The sequence below is a fragment of the Camelus dromedarius genome, chromosome 13, assembly GCF_036321535.1.
Source record: "Camelus dromedarius isolate mCamDro1 chromosome 13, mCamDro1.pat, whole genome shotgun sequence".
In the NCBI taxonomy this organism is placed as follows: Eukaryota; Metazoa; Chordata; class Mammalia; order Artiodactyla; family Camelidae; genus Camelus; species Camelus dromedarius.
Window position 1 is genome coordinate 54,081,805 of NC_087448.1, and position 24,327 is coordinate 54,106,131.

Below are 24,327 nucleotides of genomic sequence, written 5' to 3' on the forward strand. Positions count from 1 at the left end.
GGCTACTAAGCCAGACTGCCTTCTTTTTATTAAAAGTCCTAAGATTTCCATAGAAAATAATCATTGTGAAAACCTTTCTGAAAATAAAATACTTTGCAATACTTATATGGTATTTTTTATATTAGTGAAAATTCCAGGGATTCATGTGTAGCTATTATGCTGTGCCATAAATAAATAAATAAATAACAGATTGTTTTCAGTATTCATCTGCCTGGATTAATTATGTCAGATATTGGGTGGTTGTAATTTTTTCTTATTTCCAATTTGTCTACAATATGCTCTGGGGAATGGATAATTTTCTGTTAATTATCTGTTAATTTTCTGATAATTTTGTGGCAGCAGACATCTTTACAAATATTTGTGGAGGTTCCCAGATCTGGCCTTTCAAATACAATCCTCATTCTCTTTGTGCTGAACATTGCTTTGTGATTTGAATACATTTTCCAATACATTTTTTAAATTAATGAAGATGCACGCTATGCATCCCCAAGTATACGAGCTAGAGTTGGAAGAGAAATACAGCTTACTTTTGTGTTGTTTTTACTGGTTCCTCTTAAACAGTAGATCCTATTTAGTGGCCTCTCTTGGCATTTCAAAGCTGATTACCCCGTCAGTTTTGTTTCCTCATATTTTCTCCATTACCCAATATCTGCAGCTATCTCAACCTGTGTAAATAAATGGCATCGTATTACCAACTCAACCGGCATAATGTAACTTGCCTTTCATTTATGTTTTTTACGTATTATTTTGGTAAAGTCGGCATTTTTATACCTTGTTCACTGTTTTGCTTTATATTAAAATTCTCCTTTTATTTTAAATTTCAATATTTAAGTAAAGTTTAAGTTTTATTTAAAGAACTACATTTAAAATAATAAATACCGCTTTCGAACATTTTTTTTTCCAATATATCTCATTTCAAATCCCCTAGTTTCCCTAAAACTCATTCTTCAAAGAAATAAAAAAAATGGTAAACTGGCTAGAAAGTCCTTGGAAGTTTGAATTCTCACAATCCCCAGAGTTCTGCCTCCTAAATGGATGGGGAAGGATGTGGCCCTATGTCTGTGTGTCCATCCACCCCAGGGGTGGATTCGGCAGCTTCACTTCAAGTTGTTCTTAACTTGAAAACTTCACTTCCACTCTTTCTCTGTGCCCTCTTAGTACTCTGCACCTTTCCCCCTTCATTTTGAAGTTAAAACTGTTCCTATCTTCCTTTGAATCATTTTCCCTTTTTCATTTGCAATGAATTGGTGGGTGCTAATTTATACTTACTTAAAATTGATCTTTAAATTATCACTGGAGAGTGAATGACTGGACCCATCCATCTTGGGCCATTTTACAGACATTTTCTGGGTTGTTTTTATCATAATCTTGCACTTCTAGGAATTATTTTCCCCATTACAAAAATGAGGAAACTGAAGCTGTGAGAGGTGTTTCAGTGGTTCTCAACGTTGGCTTCATATTAGAATCACCTGGGCATTTTGAAAACAATAGCTGCCTGTGCCCCACACTCAGAGGTGCCAATTAATTTGGTGTAGCATGGAGTTTTCGCACTGATATAATGTATTTGTATATTTTAACTGATTTTATGTTATGTTCAAATAGGTGAAAGCCACTGGGTTAAGTAAACTGTCCAAGACCATGGAGAGGAAATTTGAGTGTTTTGAAGGCAGAGGATTTATGTAATTCCTTTTTGGGCACAGAGAGAATAAATGAATGTACTGGTCAGATTTCTAATTTGTATTAACCTGGGTCTGCAGCTCATGATACCTTTTCAAAGCCACCATATTGCTGCCTTTGAGTTTGTATTAAACGTCTTAAACATGTGAGTCTTAAACGTCTTAAACATGTGAATCTTAAACGTCACACCCAGTCCAGGTTTTTCATTTCCGAGGAGTAGTTGAGAGCTAAAATTCCAAAGCCTCATGTGTCCACAGAGAAGAAATCTCTTCTCATTGAGTTAAATTTAGATAATAAAGGTTAATAATATAGACTGATAATTTCTACACCAACTGCATTTCATGTAATAATTAAGTAGCATTTCAGGCAGTTTTTAGAGGAGTTGGCTTCTTTTGCTTAACTGGAACATAGATACTCTTACAACACTTAGAGAAATGGTTTCCTTTGTGCATCCTTAAACATCTGTTGAGTGCCTACTATGTGTTAGGCACGATGCTCGTTACTCTAGATATAGCTCTGAAAAAGACAGACTAGATCTCTGCTTTCATGGAACTTTTATGTCAGAGTCTAATGCATTTAGACCTGGAAACTAAGTTTTAGACTTCATGATAGAAAAATTCAGATGACTGATTATTAGAGTAGGATAATCTCTCCCAAGATACTCTCCAAATAGACTGATCTCCGAAAGAGGGAGTTTTTGAGACACTTGTGTTGTTTATTCACCAAACTGCTTTGTAGGGGCAGGGGTGGAGGTACAGATTGGTACAGACGTAATTGTACAGACATAAACTCTTACAGAGTCATAATGGAGAAAAGCAGATCTGTACTGTAAGACAGAAAGTGATGAATGCCAGGAGAGACACAGGTAAAGGATGTTGAACATTCAAGGCTGACAGACCACTCCCAGGTCAGGGATGAGGATGAACAGAATGAGGGAGAAGGTAGAGATAACAGAAAAGTCAGTGGAATTTGACCTGTACCTGCAAGGGTGAATTTGATATTCTGCATAAGCATATTCATCATTCTCTGCAGGGTCCTTGCTTACGATTTGTCTCCTCTGCTAGAAAAATTGCAAATATGAGCAAATTGTCCTTTTCATTCTTTGAATGTTATTTGATATATATAGTAATTAAACAGCTAAGCAGCGCTCATTTTCCCCTGCATCTTAAATCACCTACCTCTGTGTCTTCCTACGCTTTAGGCATATATACATGTGTGTACACACACACACTCATACATACACTCACTCTGCTCTCTTGCCCTTTTTTTTTTCTTCTTTACACTTCAACAATCAGTGGCATTTGATTTGAAAAACAGGCACTGACAGTTTGGCTCTTAATATTGCCTTATAGCCTCAAGTTAAACTTTTATTCCCCTGAATGAAGTAAGGGAGTTCTTGGAATTTAGTGATGTGAAATTAAAGAAAACCAGAATAATTCTTCCACAGATCAGTTTCCTAAAGCTTTGACCAGGCTGGTCATGGCATTTGTTATTTAAATATAACTTGAAAGGACCAAAAAAAAAAAAAAACAAACCAAAAACCTGTAGGTAATATAATCAGAGCTACCATAATGGTCCCATTCAAATTATTCTGTCATAACAAACATAAATAATAAATCGATGTGCTCAGTAGATTTATTATTAGTCTAAATAGTTTGTTTTAAATTCTCATATATTCTACAATAATTAATCTATTTAGAAAACTAGTAGTATTATAATCAGGTTTCCAGTAATTTTATGTACATTTGAAGTGTTTGTTTTCAAAACAACAGTTCACGTATGTTTTAACACTTTTTGACTGCTTACATTAATAGAGCAAATACCCAGGCGTGCAGTTTGTGTTTTTTAAGACGTACAGGAATTTAAGGTGAAAAGTGACGCCAGGAAATTAAACCCCAGACACCACTGCATTATCCTGTTATCTCCCCTAGGGCTCTAACAAGACTTGGATACTTGAATTGTATGCTGTTAACCAAAGCTCCCAGTTAATTTAACTTCCTGATAGTTTTGTATTCAGAATGAAATCTGCCAATAAAAACATATTGAAAATATTAAACATGCAGTATTAGATAAGATTGCCCCCAGAAAAAAAGGCAAAGGAAAATAAAGCCTCCAAAGAAAACAGATTTGTTTAAACGATATTGGGGCTCCCCTTGCTGGCCAGTGTGTGTATTACTCAACTCTGCCCACGTTCCTGGACTTTTTTGGTAAATTTGGCTGACTCCTTTTCTTTGGCGGTGTGGATTATTTCTAGACTTTACATTTTAATATATATCTCTTCTGGCTGCTGTGTTTAAATGGGTGAATTTTTGTGGGGGGTCAATACGGTGTAAAGGCAAGTTTAGTGGGTTTCCACTTTCTTCTGTGCTTTATTTTGTCAAACTCTTCCTCATTCCCCTTTGCTCTGTGAACTCTCCCTGCCAGTTGCTCTGCCCTACTTCCTTTGCCTACTTTGCCTTTATTTTTAAAACAATCGGTCTCATTTCCTGTGGGGTTTGGCTTTTGTGGACCCAGGTGACAAGCCTTCAGCTCTTTCTGCCTGTGACTTCCTTGGGTGTCTTGTGGCAGAAGCCCAGGACCCAGGCTGACACCTCTCTGAGGTTCCAATAGGTGTGAAGTACAATAGCTCATCCCCTTTCTCTGTTAACTCTAAGTCAAGGGTTTCTTAAGATGTGTTAATTTTCTGGTCCTCTGTAGAGCACCAGAATGCTGATTCAAATATCCTAGAACTGTTTTAGAAAGAAAATACCGAGATGTGAGAAGTATAATGCAAGATACATATTAAGATGTTTTGGTGTAAAGATACAAATTTGAGATTAAAATGACATAGTTGAATGAACATGGGATAATTGATTATATGGTAGAGTCCAGTTTTTTAATTCAAAGTGTATTTGTAAATCATATTTAATTTTAAAAACTAATAAATTAAAATAGCCTTTAAAGTAGCTCATAGGAAATGTTTGTCAGAATAGAATAAAAGTTAGATGATCTTCTTATTCTGCATTATTGACGATATGGTGATTGAAACTACTACAATTGCAGTATGTCAGTGCAGCCTTCTACCTGGTATTGATTTTTAAAATTGGAGTTCTCTGCCCCAAATTTTCTGAAGGCCCCGAATCCTCCCCATCACCCACCTCACCCCTCCCAATACTAACTACAGCTTTCAACAGTTCTTTGCCCCCTTTGGTGTGCATGGAAAACTGACAGTATTAATAGGATAAAAATCACAGGGAAGAAAAAAATTCAAGTTTAAATCTACCCTGGGCTTTGTATCCTAATAAAAATTGAACAAAACCCTTGCTATAATCACTCTGCCGTACGTAGACTATTTTGTACCTTCTTTATTAGTCTTTAAAAGATGTCATCCTTCAGAAGTTGAGAGCATTCACTTTTTTCTGGAGCCAGAGGTTTAACCCTTCCACTGTGAGTTGCTATTCCTGGAGGTTGTAATTTTAAGGAACGGCATCCAAAGATAATCTCTTAAAACTGCCTCTCAGCTTGCCAGCTTTTCTAAAAGGAGCCTATGGTCATTCTCTGAAGAGCTAGTTTTTGGGATTCGATGTCAGTGACATGAGAGAAGGCAGAATTTTCCCACGCCACACTCCACTCAGATACATGTCCTGTGTATCATCACTTGGGTTGTTAACTAACCAGGCTTATGAAAAACCTGAGCCAACAAAATTGTTAACCTGTGCTTATTTTTAACGTGCAAAGCAGTTCTAAGTTTTCTTAGTTGAAACAGGGTGTCTGCATTTAATGAAAGGATTGTGAAACCTCGGGTGTAGATGAAAACTTAACATGAAACCAGTGGGAAAATGAGAGAGAAGGAATCTGGAATGGTGCCAAGGATGACCAAGCCCTTTGCTGGATTCAGCTGATTATCAACCAGAGATACAGCTTCTGTTAGTCCACACAACCCAGAATAATTTAAAATGTATCAGTCTTCTCTAGAATATTGTAATCAAGCTTTTCATGTGAATTCAGAATTTCTTGTTTCTGTGAGTAGTAAATGGATTACTTGGGATAAATAAAGAAACTATTTGTTTGATTTAAATATGACTAGCCTAGTATGGCAACCTGTACTAGGCACTCCATAAAGGCTTTTTTTTCCCTTTCTGTTACAGTGTTTCTAAGACCGCAGAGAAATTTGGAATCTATAGACCCACAGTTTACGATTCGGAGGAAAATGGAACAGATGAGAGAAGAAAAAGAAGTGGTGGAACAGCTCCGAGAGGTACTGGGAAATGTTGTGTAACTGAATAATAATTTCCAGAATTGAAACAGAATTCTGTATTTAAAAAAATAGACTTTGAAGCACTGCAGACCTAGTTTCAAATCTAGCCAGTTTGCTTACTGACTGTTACTGGGCAAGTCACTTAACATCCCTGAGTTTCAGTTTTTCCACATATTAAAACAATAGTTCCCACCTACCTTCGTGGGATTTTGTGAGGAATATACGAGATAATGTAAGGAGAAATACTTAATACGTATGTATAAAGGCTAGTATTTCAATTCTGGTACACTTTAAAAAATGCACTATTACTAATTTTCTTAATAATATTCCATGAATTTAAAGATGTTTATAGTTATCTGTACTCTGTACCCCAAACTGGTCAGAGTTTTCGAATCACTCATTTAATAGGCAAACCATTGGAGCTTCTATGAAGGATGAAGTCTTGTGCTGGGTGCCAGGGAAGATGTTAAGCATAGTGATGGCAGGGACCATGGCTGTCCTATTTCTTACTGTATTTCTATTCCCAGCACAGCTCCTAGTGGGAACTGTGTATGTATTTGTCTACCCTCATGGTCTTTGTGTCTAATTAGGGGGATCATATATAAATATGTGGAAGGTCAAACAGCAGTACAGGTGTCAGTCACCAAAGAACACACTCGCATTAGTTATTAAAGGCAGCACATCATGAATTACTACGTAAGGTCTTTATCTTCAAAGAAAAGTACCATAGCCATGAACTAGAAGAATATAAGAAGCTTCTTGAGGATGTAGATTTTCTACTCCATCTTCTCCTTTCACCAGCAGTTGATTATCAACAGCTGCTGTGTGCCAGGCTCTATATTCTAGGTGATGGATACAGAAAAGAGCAAAAAGTTCCCTGCTCTCGTGAAGCTTATAGTCTATTACCCATTTACAAGGAGTTTCTGTTGTAAAGCAGAAATTTGTATTTGAAATTTTAAAAGCTGACTGATCTGCTTCTGAGGAGATGGAGTAGGTGTACTTTTCCCCATTCCTCCCACTAAGTACAACTAAAACCCTTGGGCATTATATATAAAATAAGCATAAGATCACTCTTAAAGGTGGAGAGAAGAATGCAGACCAGCTGGGCTCTGGGTCTAGGAAGGACATGGTGGTGAGTCCCGTGGGTTTTCTTTTTTGCCTCATCTTTCTCAGACTTGGAACTAGAGTAGCTGGAAACCTGGAAATGTTAATGGGCACAATTTAAAAAAAAAGTCCTAACAAAAGCTTGATTTCTTTAGTCAGAGGACCAAGAAAGGAGCAGCCAGTGAGACAGAAAAGTTTTAGACAGTAAACACTCTGCTCCAGCTAAACATGACAGAATAACGGTGGCCCCATCCTTACCCACGCCAGCAAAGACAGTAGGCAGCCAGACTTTCACCTTTGCCAGGATGGTATCAGAGAAGGCCAAGTAAGGGGCCAAGAACTTCATTCCCACCAGCTAAGAACAGTCCCACCCCCTCCCATGCTGTCAGTGGGGCCCACGTGGGGAGCCTGGACTTCCACTCCACCCCAGTCAGCTGACATCAAGTGGGAATCCTAGACTTCTGCATTTACACAGCATTAACAAAGTGGTAACCCCCGTTTTTCTGCCAGAGCAGTGTCCAAAAAATCGAGCTAAAACAGTTTAAATAGAATCCAGAGTCTCATAACATAATACCAAAAACGTCCAGATTTCAACCAAAAAAAATCACTCATTCTACTGAGAACCAGAATGAATGCAAAAAGGTAATCAACAAATGACAACACTGATATGACAGAGATGTTAGAATTATCTGACAAAGATTTTACAACATCCATGATAAAAATGCTTCCACAAGCACGTATGAACATGATTGAAACAAAGAAAAAAACAGAAGGCTTCGGCAAAGAAATAGAAAATCTTAGCAAAGAAATAGAAGACATAAAGAAGGACCAATGGAAATTCAGAACTGCAGAATACATTATCCAAAATAAGAAGCCCAGGGGTTGGGTTTAACAGCAGAATGGAGGTAACAAAGGAAAGGATCAATGAATTGGAAGAAAGAACAATAGGAATTACCCAATCTGAGGGACAGAGAGAAAGAAACAGACTGAAAATAAATGAGCAGAGCCTCAGGGACCTGTGGTAGTGTAACAGATGATCCACATTCATGTCATGGAAGTCCTGGAAGGAGAGGAGAAAGAGAGCAGGGCAGAAGCGGTAGTTGGGGTGGGAGGGAAGTGGGTGTGGCTGTAAAAGGGCAACTCGAGGGACCTTGTGGTGATGGACATGTTCTATCAATGTCAGCATCCTGGTTGTCATGTCATAGTATACATTTTTGCAAGTCATTACTTTCAAGGGAAACTGGGTAAAGGGTACATGGGATCTCTCTGTATTACTTCTTATAACTGTATATGAATTTATAATTATCTTAAAATTGAGAGTTTAATTTTTTAAAAAGAGAGAAAAAATGATTTCTGAACTGAAAGATGGTCTAAGAGAAAAGCATGTCAATCCCTCTTCTGCCCCTTGTGGGCTGTCTGAACCAGTTGGATATGGGTTAATTTTTTATTTTTGTTTATTTTTATATATTTTATTTTTATTGAAGTATAATTGGCTTACAATATTATTTTAGTTTTAGATGTACAACATAGTGATTTGACATTTTTATATATTGCAAAGTGATCACCATGGATTTGGTTTTTATTGGTCGACTCATTCTGTTTTTCAATTTTCATTGGTAAGTCTGTGGCAGTATCAAACTCAAGAAGTGATTCCATTATTTTTTTAATTCAACGAGTTAAAATTTTTAGAGACAACTGAACTTGTTTTTCTACAGAGGGGTTATACTTTAATAGCTTTTGAAAAGGCTTAAATCATGTCAGTGTTTCCAGGTGTTCTTATCCTTCTCTGTCATGAAACTTATATCTCAATTCATTGACACCTGTAAGTATTTTACCCTCAGTTGCCTGACAGCAGTTGGCGTCCCTCTGATTCCCCCACAGAGCATCGAGATGAGACTCAAGGTCAGCCTGCATGAAGACCTGGGGGCTGCCCTCATGGATGGTGTCGTCCTCTGCCATCTAGTCAACCACATCCGCCCGCGATCCGTTGCAAGCATCCATGTCCCCTCGCCAGCAGTTGTAAGTAACACCGTGCTAACTTTTACATAAAACAACTCCTCTGGGACACTGTCACTGGTTAAAGATGCCAGTGGGCTCACCAGGACCCCACTCACATCCTCTCTGTTGGGCCCCAAACTGAGAGAAGAGCTGAAAAGGAACAGGATCTCTGATTGAAGCAACATTTTCATTGTAAAAAGGGAGACTATGTAAAGTAAATATGTAAATGACAGAAAAGGAACTTTTTCCAAATATAAGGCATGTTAAAGAAATGACTCCCCTGGGGTGCTAAGTTTAAGACCGTAGGGACATAAAGATTCATTCCTCACGAGGAGTTATTTAAACAGTCAGGAGATTTTTTGGAAAACTTCTTTTGGTTGGTGGGTGCCCTTCTAAATGGAATCTCTTTCCTTTTTTTTTTTAATTTCTGGGGATTTTAGGATAGCTCTGAAAATATGTGGATTCTGTGTAAAATATCATTAAGAACCTGTCAAGCCAGAGGTTGGTAAGCCAGTCCTTAATTCAACAATTCCTTGCTCACTCACTGTGCTCAAGGGTACGTTGGAGATACAAGAGAAGCATGGGGAAGAGGAGGCTGAGTGAGATGCCATTAGTGCCCTATAAATCCCAATGGGGAGATAAAGCCGGCACTGAGATCCTCCACTTATGCGTCACGGAGCATGTTGCCATCGGGAAGAGAGCTAAGAGTCATTTGATGGTAATTCAGATGAGAGTGGGAGAATCAAAGATAAGCTGGTGTTTGAAGCCTGCATCGAGTTCAGACAAGTAGAGAGGAAAGAAGAATTTCTATCCACACTATTTACTATTAGGTGAGGTAGAAGAGGTCAGGGGCTAGGAAGGTAGGGTTTGGATTCTAACTCCACATCTACCTATAAACCGTATGACTCTGGGAAAGTTATAACCTCTCTTTAACTTGATTTGGCTCTTCTCTGTCTTGGAACTGCTCTCATGAGGATGAAATGAGGTCCTATGTATGATCACACATGAATGCAAGCCATTGTTATTACTGTTTATGAGCAGATTTTCAGAAGTCAGAGCCCCTGATATCAAAGCATAGCATTCATAAAATATGAAGAGCGTGTGGAGTGAAAGCCCCATGTGAAACCCCGCTTCCTTTCACCCCAGGAAAGCCTCTTGGTAGCATTATTTGTCTTAGTTTCTTTTCTCTTGGCAGTAGGAAAAATTAGTTGATGATCCCATTTCAACTGTCAGTTTTCTTTCTATACAGTTGAACATTTTTCCTTTCAAACGTTTGACTATTTTTTTGCCTCAGAAAACACAAGAAAGAAAAAAAGACCAATTTGTCTTCTGAGTCAAGTCTGCTTTATCTGCCTTAGCTTGGGCAATAAATTCTGTCCTATAATCCATTATGAAACTGAGGCACATAGAAGTCCAAACTGCTATAAAGTTGCATGAGCCTTGTACCAAATTCTCATTCAATGATTTCCCCCAAATTTTAAGAAAGAAACTATGGTTCCTCAGCCTCCAATTTAAATATACAATTATTGTTTTGAAAGATGTGAGAGGACACGATGAATCATGTATCTACACATACTGGTATTAATTATTCAGGGAAAAATTGTTACATTCTTGAATAAATCCTTTGGTTGTCACCATTTATCTTTTTCAAATAAAAATTTTTAAATTGAAAATATAATGGGAAATAATGCTTGATTGGAGAAAAAGAGAAAATGGAGAAATGCAGGAGGAAAAAAAAATCATCTTTTATCCCACCACCCCAAAACAACCATTATTTACATTTTGGCTTCTATATGGCTAGCATTTCTCTTACATATACACTGTTGTTGAGTTGTGAGCTTCCCATATATACTATTTAGTAGTTTAAAATTTTTATGAAAATTTAAGTATTTCCCCAAGTCTTTAAAACTCTTCATAAATATCCATTCTAACAACTGTGAAATATTTTAGCTTATTATATTGCAGTTTTCTGTTTTTAGAAATGTGGGCTGTTTCTAAATGTTCACTTCTCAGAAATTCTTCGCTGAGCATCTTGAAGTCCCCTGTGACCAGATCACCACTCTGTAGCCTTAGAACCAGCTTCTGTCTCTAGTCTCTGTCATCACTGTCCATTCCAGTGTTTCAACAGGCTGCTCTCTCTAAACTAGAAGGCTGCTCCCCACCCTGCCTCCAAATCTCGTCTTGAAACATCACTAGCACCCATTTCTCTTCTGCTTCACTGTCTACAGGAGGCAAGCCTTTCTTAACACCTTAGCACTGAATTAGAGTCTTTTCCTTGCTTTTTCCTCCTTACAGCTCACCATAACTGAGTCCTCTTTCATACTATGCTATAGTTTTCTTTAACACGTTAATATTTCCAACTAGGCTAGAGCCAAGTGACCATGAGGATCATGTCTTTTGGTTCCACTGGTGTATCCTTAGCACCGAGTGGAATAGTTGAATAGCTGACACATAGTAAACACTCGATAAAAACGATCATATCTGCACCATCAGCAATAGATGAGGGTGCCTTTTCTACCTGTGTTATTGCCAGCATTAAGCATTTTAATTTTCCATTTATGAAACTAATATTGTCCAATTCTTATGGCAAGCTGAGCGAATAAAGTGTTAAACAGAATCACTATCTTTGTCAGCATGCTAAGAGACTGTTCCTGAGAAAGATGAATTTCCTCAGTCTTTGACAATTTGGTAAACTTAAACATTGGCATCCCAGTTAGTGTAACTGGTGTGATTTTTGATTCTTTGACCAAAGGTGAACCTCTGACCATTCTATTTGTAGCAAGAACTTTTCTAACTGAAACTAGGCAACCATCTTAGAATGGGCCCTTCTCCCTCACTTTCAAAGATGGAAGTTTTCTTTGTGTAGCTTAAAGCCCACTTTTCATTGACTTTACTGGGCTAACCTAAACATTTTGAATGGTGTTGGGCATCTTTGGAGTTTCAGAATAGATCGCCCTAAATCATAAGTAGATGAAGGAGGATAATGGGACCAGAGGATCAGAGAGACAGATGCCAGGGTCTCGGTATGATGAAACTCCCCTCGGTGCCCTGCTGGTCCAGGACCTATTCTTCTGTTATCCCTCATCCCATTATCTGTGTCTGTTCCTTCTCTTTGCATGAGGCTTAATGTGGTGGGCTTGTCCTAAGACATGGCAAGGGGTTAGGCACCTCCACCCCCGCCAGGTAGCCTCTTGCCTCATCTTTGCGGGCCCCGTGTTGGGGGGTCATCATCTCCTCTCTAGCCAACATGGATAATATTTGTTCAGCCTCCAAACTAAATTGTTCCACACCAACAGATTTTCTTTCTTTACTCTTTTGGGGGCAGGGGATAGAGGGAGTACCCTTTTTGTAAAAAAAACACTGAAAGTTTAGATTTTGAGGGTGGGTATATGAAGATGGAACAGGAGTCACTTCACTCTCACTTGCTATGAACAGGAAGGTCAGTCTTTATGAAGCATGGCTCTGTACAGACCTGTTGGAGTCAGTCATGCTTCTTGCTTCCCTTTTTAAAAGGACTAAGAGTGGACTATTAAAATTTAGCAGTAAAACTCTTACAACTAGCCATATAAAACTTAAACTGTGTGAGTCAGATGTACCTGTCATCCATCCCACAACTTAGAGGTCATCCAGCCAGGATTAACTCAGTTGTGAGAGGCTCTTGGTTAAGTCTTGAACATCCCACCATTTTCAGTGTTTTTTTATACAGATGCAGCTACTTTCTAAAAAACCTCTTGCTTTGGTGGGAAAGAAAGTCATTAGCGTGGTTAATTTAACCTTTCATATAGAAATATATTTACTGATGGGAAAAGGTGATGTTTACAGTGTACTTCAAGTGAACTAAAGCAGGCTACACAACAGTATGATCTCATAAAAATTGTGTGTATGTGTCTGCGTATCCACACATACACATACATTTGCAGAAATTTTTGCACACACATGTATATACATGTACACACGTGTGTGGAAATTCTACATATGAACACATATCTGTATGTACATGTATGTGCGTTATCTTTGTATACACACACATATGCACACAATGTCTAGAAGAATATAATCCAAAATATTAACAGTTCTTTGGGTGGATGTTCCTGGATAATTTTTTATCATCCCTTTTTGGTTATGTATTATTTTTTTTCCTCCAATAAACATTATTATTTGTGCCATTTAGAAAGTTTAAAATTTAACCTGTTATAAAATTATTTCTCTCTTAATAATTCATTATTTCTACATATTTGCATTTATAGCCCAAACTCAGTATGGCCAAGTGCAGAAGAAATGTGGAAAACTTTTTGGAAGCATGCCGAAAATTAGGAGTACCAGAGGTAACATCAAACTTTGTCACAATAACCATATTTTAGTAAAGATTTTATTCAGTATATGTGTTTGCACCCACTAAACAGATATACAGCTTTGTCCATCCTTTTTAGTCTCAATATTTCCTGAGGAATAATACTGAATAAGTTATATAAAGTTTTACTCTAAATAACTATATAGTGAAATAAAAATGGCTTAAAACGGCATGGTCAATTCTGAGGAAAATGGAATATAATTTCTTTCAAAACCTCAAAAGGTTTTGAAATAAATGCAAAATTCCAAACTTGAAAAAATATTAGCTTGATTCTCTACTCCAAGAGCAGAAATTTCTGAGGCTTCAGTGAGTCTTCTGTCAGGTTCTGTAAAATATAGAGGTGATGTTTTTCCTTATCCAGAGTTCTCAAGCAGAGCATACCTGTAGTTGACTAATTTGTTGATTTTCATTCCCTGTAGGTTTTGCATATGTGGGTCAAAATAATCAGCATTGAAAGTATTATAATTATTGTTATTATTATCATTCATCATTGCCATTAATAATAACAATGTCTGTATATTGCCTTATAGTTTAACTGTTTGTATTTACGTTTTCCTCTATAGTCAGTCACTGTAGACTCAACTGGTAGTTCCCTATAGCCATCTCAAAGTAATTTGCTGTTTTTTCTTTCTCCCAATCTAAGTCCCGGTCTTATCCTCAGCCAGAGAGTTGATTTGGGGCTTTTAAAGACTTTAGTAATAGTAACCTAAAATGATTTCTTAGGGAGATAAAAGCCAGTTCACTCAATTTGGGGATAAGTTGACAAGCTTATCATCATTATGATAAACAGAAATGGACAGAAATTACATTTCTTAAAATTTTCTTCTATCTTTTCTAGTGTTCCAGGAATAAAATAACTGCAGACTTTATCATGAGATGTTGTTTTTGAGTATGTGAAGGAATTACATTTTCATGTAATTCTACTTTGTGATAGGAGTTAGTTACTGGAATTGAGAAAGGCTTTTTCTCCTTCCCTCCCTCCCTCCTTCCCTTTTCTTCCTCCTTTCCTCTCCTCCCTCCCTCCCTCCTTCTCCTTTTTTCCTTTCTTCTCTTACATTTTTTGGCTTGGTGACATTTGAAGTGAGGGTTAGTGGTAGACTTCTAATCTTATTTGAGGAAAAGGAGAGAATTATTAAAGCATCTTTAAGTCAGAACTATATCAATTAAAAGAAGCCTATAAATTCATTTCTAAAAAGAGTGTAATCTTTATATAATGTACTAAATATCTTTATAATCAATCTAAATGTCTTTCAACAGTGTTAATCTGTGTCTATATTGTGTATGTTCATTTTACTATTGCATATATATGCTTGGCTTCAAATGTTTATGAAATTCTCATACACATGCCTTTTTAAATGATTTGATTCTGTCATGGGTTAATAAGATTTCCCATGTGTGAATCAAAATTATCATACCAAGTGTCAGATGGTAAATTATTCGTGTCTGCACTAGAATGTGCTGCTGAGTTATGCCCTAATCCCTTGTGATATTTAAAACTCACCAGGGCTTTTTTGGCTTAACGATGATACAAAATGAAATGAAAATGCCCTTAACCATTTATTGTGAGTAAAGATTGGTAATTATGATTTCCTTTTAAAGTGAGGAAAAGGAAATTAAATTATCATCAAATGCAGAGAAAATTTATCATAATTTCTGAATTATGCCCCTAGCACTCATAGGCAGTCGATAATTCTCAAGATGACTGAATTACAAGAAGTAAACTGTCTTTTTAGCCAGTGTCCCACTTGACAGTGTTCAGTGAGAGATACATCACTTAGGCTAGTTTTCAGATTATTTTTAAGATTTGAGGTGACTTTCAAGTTTGCATTGTGTATATGTGTGTGTGCATGTGTGTCCATCTATATCCATCCTGATGGGTAATCCAGGAGCGTGTTACTGGTGACTAGAGTTACATGAAGTTCATGTAACAGAAAAAGTCTGTTGTTTGGTTAACAGTTGAACTTCTTAATGAGATATGTTAAAAAGGAAGGAATATTCTAGTGGAAAGCCAGAAATAGCTAGTTGCAAAATGACTGGCAAATCTTCCTGTTCACTCAGAGGAGCATGCTTTCATCTCTCAGAATGAATGAGGAATAAATTATTGGAAATGAGGAAATACTTTCATCTGGGAATAGGATATTAAGTTGGGGGAGGGGTGGAATGACTTCCTCCCTAGTTACCCTTCTCTCACTATTGAAGAAGGTTGGTGGTTTGAGTGTAGCGCACGACAATTCATGATTAATCCTGAAAAGATAGTTACATCCCAAGTCTAGCTGCAAAAATTCTCCCCTTGCAAAGAGACGTTTTTAAAAGACTGGTATTTAAGAGCAGAGGACCTTTTTAGCATTACATTTTCTGTTTTGGATCAAACTTAATATTTGCGTAACAAAATATTCATTGATTTCCCCGTAGCTTAGTGAATTCCTCCGAATTTGCAAGCTTGTCCTGCTTTCTTCTCCATCCATAACTTATCTATGTACACATACCCGTAAGTCACAGGGATTTGGAATTCCATATTTTTAAAGGTAAATATCTAATTGACGATGATAAATCATCCTGTAGAGACTGAAAAGTCACAGCTGTGTTCTCAGCCCAAGTTTGTTGCCCTTTGTAATAGAATCACAGTTTGAAACTACAAGCCAGTCAGGGTCGGCGGCAGCTCATTCAGTTTAATCAGGATTCTCTGGGTGGGATGTGATTGCTGAGCAGATGGAGTTACATTCTTTAGAAGTCGCTGTGGAGGCAATCCCAGGTATCTGCCCCGGGGTTGGTCAAGGTGAGCAAGCGTTCTATCCTGTGCTTTAGTGGAGCGGTTCTGGCGTGCCTGACCTATATATAAACGCGGCTTCTTCAGAATTGGCAGCCTTTGGGATTGCAGACGGTGTAAACAGCCTAGTTTATCTGCGGAAGGTTAGCTTCTGTGGTAGCCGGGCGCGGCGTGCGGCGACCTGTCTGTTATGCGAGGGGCCTGAATGAGGCTGGATTTATACCCTTCTTAGCTCGGGGGCAGAGACGGGATTTGAATGAGTCACTGATAGAAAGGAGTCGAAGACAAAGAAGTCGGTGATGGGGTTCTGGAGAAGCTTCTGTGAGGGCGACAGCAGGCATGTTTGCCATCAGCTGTGAGGGATTCCGGGATGAGGCGGAGGCTGGCTAGTGAGAACGCCAAGGGAAGGCCCCTCAGAACTCGCGGGAAATGGCGCTGGCCGGCAAGTTCCTCTTCGGGAGTCGGGGATAAGATTTCTTCAGGTGGTTACTTCAGCCTGGGTCACGTCCCTTCCTGCTGCCCATTTCGAGTGGCTCGGGTCTTTGTTTTTGGTTTTGTGTTTCTGTTTGGGGCCAGTTCGCCGGCTAAGTGACCCAGAGTGAGTGAACATCGCGGGGAAAGAGGAGGGCGGGGCTGCGGGAGCCGACTGAGCGGCACGCGCGGCCCGGCTGTGGAAGGCGACTGAGCTGCGCTTGCGCACTGAGCGGTGCGTGCGCCAGGCTGAGGGAGCCGACTGAGCGGCGCGCGCGGCGGGGCTGCAATCAGCCGCACCTGCGCGGGCTGCGCGTTAACCGCGCGCCCTGAGGCCAGCCCGTGGCCCCCTGGCGCTGTGAACCGTTCCTCGAGAACCTCCAGGGCTCCCCGTGGAGGACTGAAAATAAATATTTTATTCCCGAACTGTGAGGGAAAGGAGGTCTAGAGAGGTCGAACAAAGCCCTCAGCTCACACTCGGAGCTGACAGGCGGCAGAGCTGGCGTTCGAACCCAGGTCTGTCGGCATCGAGAGCCTGCCTTCTTTTGGGCACGCTCGGAGGCTCTGTGTGCCGGAGTTCCCTGCCCTGCGCACTGCAGGTGTCGGACTCAAGCAGCGGATTTAAACCACATTCTGCAGAGCCCGTAATTCTTTCAGAGGCGAGAGAAAGCCAAGTGGAGAGGCTCCAGGTCACTGGTAGCCCCCTTGCTTCAGCCACAGCGGTTTCTCCTTTGCCTGGAGCCCATACTGGATTTCCAGTTGAGAATTCCTTTGAGGGAAAAAGTGTCCTATTGCTAAATATAGTTTGAAAAATCACGGGAAACCAGAGGTTTCTTTGAGCACTAAGAGCCCCTGAAAGCTCAGCTCCACCCTGTGGCCCCACAGTCGCGTTCCTCCTGGCCGGGTCAGGTGCTCAGCTGCAGGAAAGTTGCCACAGGTGCGTCAAGGCATCCCGGAAAATCTGGGGACTTTGCTAGCACCGCCCTGCAGCCCCTTGTGGTGTTGATGTCGGTGGGCAGACTGTGCAGCCCTCTGACTTCTGGTGCAAGTGTCAACTCGATCTTGAGCACAGGCTTTCCCCTTGGTGGGCTTCCAGATTCTTAACAACATAGTCTTTGCATCACCCAAGAGTCTGACTCCAGTGAAGCCTTGGGGGTCATGAGGCTATTTATGGACATACTGAAACTTCCTTTGCCTTTTCTGAGCCAGTGGAGTCATTCCTGGCCTCTGACCTTGATGTAGAAGATTCATGGTTGGCTACTGGGGGTTTCCAGATTGATCCAAATTTAGGGCCATTTTAGGGCTCTTATTCCTGTTGTCTTAGGTCAAGAGAAATCTCTCATTAATGAAGCATCAGAAGTATTAGAAAATAGATACTGTTTCACCAGGAAACTATTTCTACTCTATTTTAAATAAGTAGCCTTGGCCTGCAGCCTCTGTAAGGAGCAAGGTCCTTAATTGAAGACTTGCTGTTTGGAGGAGGAAGGAACTTGGAGTAGAAATGCACCTTATTTTCTGCTGCCCAGTCCTTCTTATTCATTCTGTCTCCAGAGAGGAAGTAAGAAAGGGAGTTTGAACAGCACTTCCATGGACTGTGGTGAACCCTGTGGGGCATGCAGGGTCCTGCCTGCCTGGGCAGCACAGAGGCCAGGGGTCCTTGCTGAACTGTGGGAGGTGGAAGGTTTCCATTCCATGTCCACAGGACGGGTCACTTGGTGTCCAGCCTCTGCATCAGCCAAATGGAGTTAAAAATAAAATCCTAAAGTACATTGAAATGCTAACGATGATTGTGTTGATACAAGTGGAATTATGGCTGAGTCTTCTTTTCAGTGTTGAAACCTGTCCTGTTTGTCTTTCACTGACTTCTAAAATGAGACATTTGAAAGTAATTGTAATATCTTTCCTACTTTAAACCTGTTGTGAGGGTTTAGGACACTATACATATGTAATTGATCTGAATATTTTTTATTGAAAGACATTCTATAAATTGAAGCTGTTTTTTTGTTTTTGTTGGTCTTAATGTTGAGAATAGGAGGTATGAGTTCCTTTTCCCCTCTGAGCTTATGATTCTTTTTTTTCCCCAGATCAATGACTTTAGTATCGATTTAAATCATAACTGGTAAACACTTTTTTTTGGGGGGGGATGAGATTCTTATTATAAGATTTATTTTAGGTTTTCATTTATACACTCAAAATGCCTATAAATTCGACCTTTTGCCAGATCTGTCCGCATTTCTGTTTGTATTTGTAGCATTTGGGGGACCTGAGTTAATCTTTAATAGTAATCTGTCACATACTCTTGTGTTGACTTTACTCAGGTGGTTGTGATTTCTGTTCACTACAATGGGAATTAGCATCTGCACTTGCCTCTGGGGACTCTTAGCGTATTAACTTTTTTTTTTCAACATAGTTGCAGTAATTACCAATGCTCTGTAAATACATGGTGAAATTTGGCCTCTTTAAGTTTTCTTCCTTTTTAGTATGTTCCTATTTTAAGAAAAAAATAAAGCATAATTTATGAGACCCTCTTACTAAGACTGAAATTTGGAAAGCACACGCATCAGAAAACTCCCAGGTTCTCCTGGCAATTTCAGCCCCAGTTCCCATCGTAGCATCCTTGTAGGGACTGATCTGATGGCCATGAGCTGTGTGACATGGGGTAGGATCAGAGAGTAGCCCACACTTCCCACATTATGGTGGTTTAGATTTTTGCCTCTAGACTTATCTTAGACCTATGCCTTTTTCTTTAGAGTGTGTGATTTAATTTAAACTACCTGGCATGGACTGTGAGTCTAGGCTCTACCCAGTTTCATCTGAAGAAAGCCCAGAGTCTGTGGCATCATGAAATTATTTCCAGGATGAGGAGAATGGTCTGTGTTGCCTACCCGTGTGAGAAGTGTACTGCTGAGTAAATACATTGGAAACTGCTAGACCAACTGACTCTGAGTTCTTTGGTAGAATTGCTGGGGAGCAGACCAGACATTTTCTACAAGGTTCTGAAAAATGTATTGAAATATACATGGGAGATAGGATGATTTGCTTTTAATATAGAAATACCATTTTTGTGACAATCAAATTTTAGTTTTCATGTGCCTTCTGTCTTACATCTGTTTTGCTCAGATTTCACTGGTTAAGCACAACATTGCAATGGAAAATTCTTATTGCAATAGAAAATGACTTCTCTCAGATGTTTCCCTGTGTATTAATTCTTGACCAACATCTATCTCTGTCCCAGTGAAATCTATTTTACGTGGAGCTGTTTTAATTCTTGAGAAGATAACTTGATAGCTTGATTCCTCCCAATCCACTGAGAAAAAATGATATAACATGATTTATTAATATCTTTAAAAGATCTTTTGTTAAATGTATCTCCACCTTCATAAATTAAAATAACATTAGGATGTTTCTGATCTTATTCAATCTATTTACACTGTAGTATCCCTCCTTACCAGAGGGCATCAAGCTAACTTCAGAAGATACAAGCAAGACAGTATCTTAGAATCAACTTTCTGTTGTTCTGTGATTTGCATCTGCTTGGCAGTGAGGCTAAAACAAAGGGCAATATTGTTGCAAAGTATTATAAAATATATAGTATATATTTTAAATGCTTTTCCTAACTTGGACATAAAGCTGCATTTACAAAATGTATCATAAATATTTTCAATTCTTGTTTAATTTGGAAACAAAGCCAGAACTTTTGTTTCATACTGACATATCAATTATAATCACTTTTAATTTGAAGCTGTGGTCATTTCTGGTTCAGGAATTCAGTGTATCAGAAAACTGCTTCCTGACAGCAGTAGGCATCCAGAGGTCAACTTAGAAGACTGAGCATCTTATTTTTGCATTTAGTTGATAAAGGAAGAGTTCTGCCCCCTTACATGGTGACTGACTTTCAAGTAGACAACACATGGGGCCCGTGCTCCCCTCCACCTGACCATACCTGTTTAGTGGTAAAGAAATTTACATTATAACTCTTTGCGGGAATGTACTTTTATTCTAACTGCAGATCTAAGAAGCTTCATCTGGACTTTTGGTTTATGTCTAGTTGCAAAAATGTGAAACTTAATGTACTTTTTTGGCACATGTAGAGACATAATTGAAACTAGCATCCCCCAGAGTTTATCAATAATCCTAAAAGGAAGACACATGAGGCATATGTGTTAACATTTCAGAGAGAAATACTTTATATTCAGTCTTCACAGACGAGGGTGAAATAATGTATTAAGAGACTGGTGGGGAAAGGTGGGGATTAAACTATGTTTTTCTCTTTAGTAAGGTGGAGACCTAAATATCCCAGGTGAAAAGCTCTTATTTTTATGTCGTTACTGACACATGATACCACTTCAGTATTAAAACTGTTTGAATGCCAGAATAGCCTATAAATTGCAGAACATTCTGTTCCTCAATGGTGAGACTGTGAGTGAGGGATTTCTTTGTCCTATTGGCACAGAACACATTGGGTATGCTGCTTTCCTTTTTGTAATGAGTTAAAAAAAATCTTTGATTGGTGGAACGGATTTTACCTGCTTGAAATAAGGGGTTACTCTAGCTATTTGCCAGTAACCAAAAATATGTGCTTCTTTCCAGCTGTTCTTCTGTGTATTTTTAATTGTGTGCACTGTCTCTTTCTGTTCTGATGGCTGCCCTCGGAATAGGCTGACCTCTGCTCTCCGTATGACATCCTGCAGTTGGATTTTCGTCACATTCGAAAGACTGTTGACACTCTGCTGGCACTCGGGGAGAAACCCCCACAACCAACTTCTGCCCTCCGCTCCAGGGACCTTATAAGCTTCTGTCTTGTTCATATTCTCTTTATAGTGCTGATCTATATCACTTACCGCTGGAATGCTCTGTCTGCATAACGTCTGCATGTGCATCCAACTCCTCTGCTTTGTCACCCTGCTCCCTGACAGGGTCCTTCCTCCATCTGAGACTTTGCCTTGCAAACTTCCACCCCTGACATCTCTTTAGTAATCTCTCGAGTTTTGATGCTGAACATTTACAAATCAGATTTTACAGAAGCACAAACTTTACAGAATGCAGTTCCCATTAAATAATTTCTCTCACTTGCTGAAAAACGGTGACTACAAAGTGCAGCCATACCTGCTTCTCATCCTCGTAGTGCCAGCAGTAGGGCTATACAGCTCCTCTTCTCTCTCCCAGTGAGCTTTGCTGCCCTGGGCAGAGTGGAAGAAGTTTCCAGAACAGGAGTAGAGGGGAATTTAGCATGTGGAAATCTTTCCATTGGGGTACTGTTTAAGTCGAATCCTAATTCAGAATTGGGCAATTGAGCGATAGAGGGGCCACCTTGCAGAGGAGACAAAACCCCCAGCATTTGGGGACCCAGTTTGGTCAATAAAAATCTTTAATAATACCACTGTTGGCCAAATTGAAAAATACTATCTGGAGAATGACTGCTTTGCTGGCCATCCGATTGGATTCCTCCCTGCTTTCTGCAACGGGAGCTGTGAGGGGTACCAGGGAGAGTTGACGCCCTCTTCCATCCTGAGAGACCCCTCTGCTCTTCTGCATGAGACAGCTGTGCGGAAGGGGTGCTGGGGAGGAAGGGTCCGGTGCTGTTAGGGTGCCCCCTGGAGGATCCATGCGCCCCACTCTTTCTGTATGTTTTTACTTATTCCTTGTTTGGTCTACTCTGAGGCTCTTAGAAAAGCATTTTCCAGAAGGGATTTCTATTTTTACATAATATAATGGGTCATTTCGCTTTTTTTGCTACATCACATCATAACTTCAGATCTAGAATGTGACATATTTGACAGTATTTATTTTCAAATAAAGCCATGAGTCATGGAACATTCTTGGTCCTGGGACTTGGGTTACTATGGCAAGAGCCAATATGATTGTTCTTATTTTAGAAGAATGTAATTTCTCCAGTGACTTGAAGTTTCCATTTAACCTTTGCTTTCCAGTAACATTAGCGAGCTGCTTTTCTATTTAAATAAGCTTAAAGGATTATATACTAATAATTATATCTGCTTTTGGAGCAATGTGATCAGTTTGTAATTAAAAAAAAAAAAAAAGAAAAACCATTAGAGTCTTATCTAGGCTAAGATATTCCTGGTTCTGGGATGTTGTTTTATAAGTTGAGAAGGCTCTGCTCCAAGGTTAAGACAGCCTCTCCCCTATGCTTCAGTTTACATCTGGTTGCCAAATATTGTTTCTTCAGTTGGGAGGATGGTGGAGTTCACTTCCTCAAGATAAATCTCTAGTTTGCTCAGATGAAAATAGTCTTTATAAATGGCTACTAAGAAGATAATACTATTTTTCTGAACATTTCCATGAATCCAGGGGACTTGAGAGTGTGGAAAACCCATAGAATTAGAAGAATGAATTTGTAAGGATCCTTTGGTAAATCAGATCAGATTTTCTAACAGGAGACATTCTTTACATGATAATATCTTGAGTCAACTGAGCTTTTACCTCCTGATACCGTGTTGATTGGTGAAGTACAGGGTATGTGGACGTGATCTAATTAACCGCAGTTGTGTAATAAATAACCCGCAGATGTATGGAACCACCTTTAGTGCTATCTTGTACTCTTCAATCTGTAACACAATAAAATCCCTTTGTACAATGTCTGACAAGCACCATGAGCCATAAGTTGCTTAATAAACACATTTTGGATGATAATTCCAAGTTTTTACTGACCCATCAATACATTAATTTGTGCACACCCAGAGTCACGCTCAGCATTTCTGTCTGGCCCTGCAGTGCATTGAGGCTTTCCTTCAATGGTCAGTGCTGTTTGGAGTTTTCTTCTTTGTAGGGGGGCAGAGGGGAAGAAGAGAGATGATTTACTGGGTAGCTACCTGAAAGAAAATTCTGTCAATAAAAACTGAGTAGAGCAATCACGTGAGATCAGATTTAATTTTTACCCTGCTGATTTGATGGGATTCTTTGGCTGCCTTCATATTTCAATTCTGGCATCCAAAATACTGTTATTTCTGTTGTTCTTAATCCATCTGTCCCCTAATGTGCTACTCCTCTTGGAATCTGTTGGATAGTGTTTTTTCATCAAGTAGTCTGGAAACCAGCAGAACACAATTAATTTAGCCCTTTCGGCAAAACTTTGAATGAACTGTCTTGCCCATTATCAAGCTGCTAATTTCTATTCAGAGTATTATTAAGTCCCTCCATGGTTCTTCCCCAAGGTACTCACACACCAACCCGTATGTTAGTGTGAGGCCAGCAGTTGCCATGGGAATGGGGCTACCTGGCCAACCTCCTTGTCATCTGAGAGGTGGTTGGGGATTTCATTGTGTGATTTATATGTGCATACTAAACCTCCCTCCTCTCACAAGAAAGACCGTTTTTCAGTACTTCCTTCCAATACCTGGTAAAAATTACAAAGTATTTATTTACAAATTCTTTTTGAAATTGAAACATCTATTTGAAATAGAAAGTTCTCTCTCTTCAGTTCTTCCAGTTGGGGGCAACATGCCACTCTGTGTCAGGATTTCCAAGATATGTGACAATTAAGCAAGTTCTGTTAGTTCCTTCTAGTTATAGATTTGTGGTTCGTATGCAACTCACTGTCCTTGGGGACACTTCTAAAATGTGCTGGTGGAGAGGGCCCCACAGAACTCAAAAGGAAGACAACTGAGTAGGCATTTCATCAATGAAAGGTACTTAGTATCCTGATGCCATTTATTTATGAGTAAGAAATTAAATTTAGTGCATGGTGGCTAGGGTTATCTCCCT

At 39.3% G+C, this 24,327-nt stretch overlaps 1 protein-coding gene across 3 annotated transcripts in view; it reads left to right on the forward strand.

The window, feature by feature from the left end:
• LRCH1 (leucine rich repeats and calponin homology domain containing 1) overlaps positions 1 to 24,327 on the forward strand; it is a 170,046-nt gene that overhangs the window by 139,510 nt on the left and 6,209 nt on the right. For 2 of the 3 annotated variants that reach the window (XM_064493157.1, XM_031465995.2), the window contains 3 exons: positions 5,805 to 5,914; positions 8,900 to 9,037; positions 13,264 to 13,341. In XM_064493157.1, the coding sequence (XP_064349227.1) occupies positions 5,805 to 5,914; positions 8,900 to 9,037; positions 13,264 to 13,341 (326 nt within the window). Of the gene's footprint in view, positions 1 to 5,804; positions 5,915 to 8,899; positions 9,038 to 13,263; positions 13,342 to 21,263; positions 22,566 to 24,327 lie in introns of those variants that run through there. The other variant, XM_010980838.3, reaches the window with a different exon arrangement.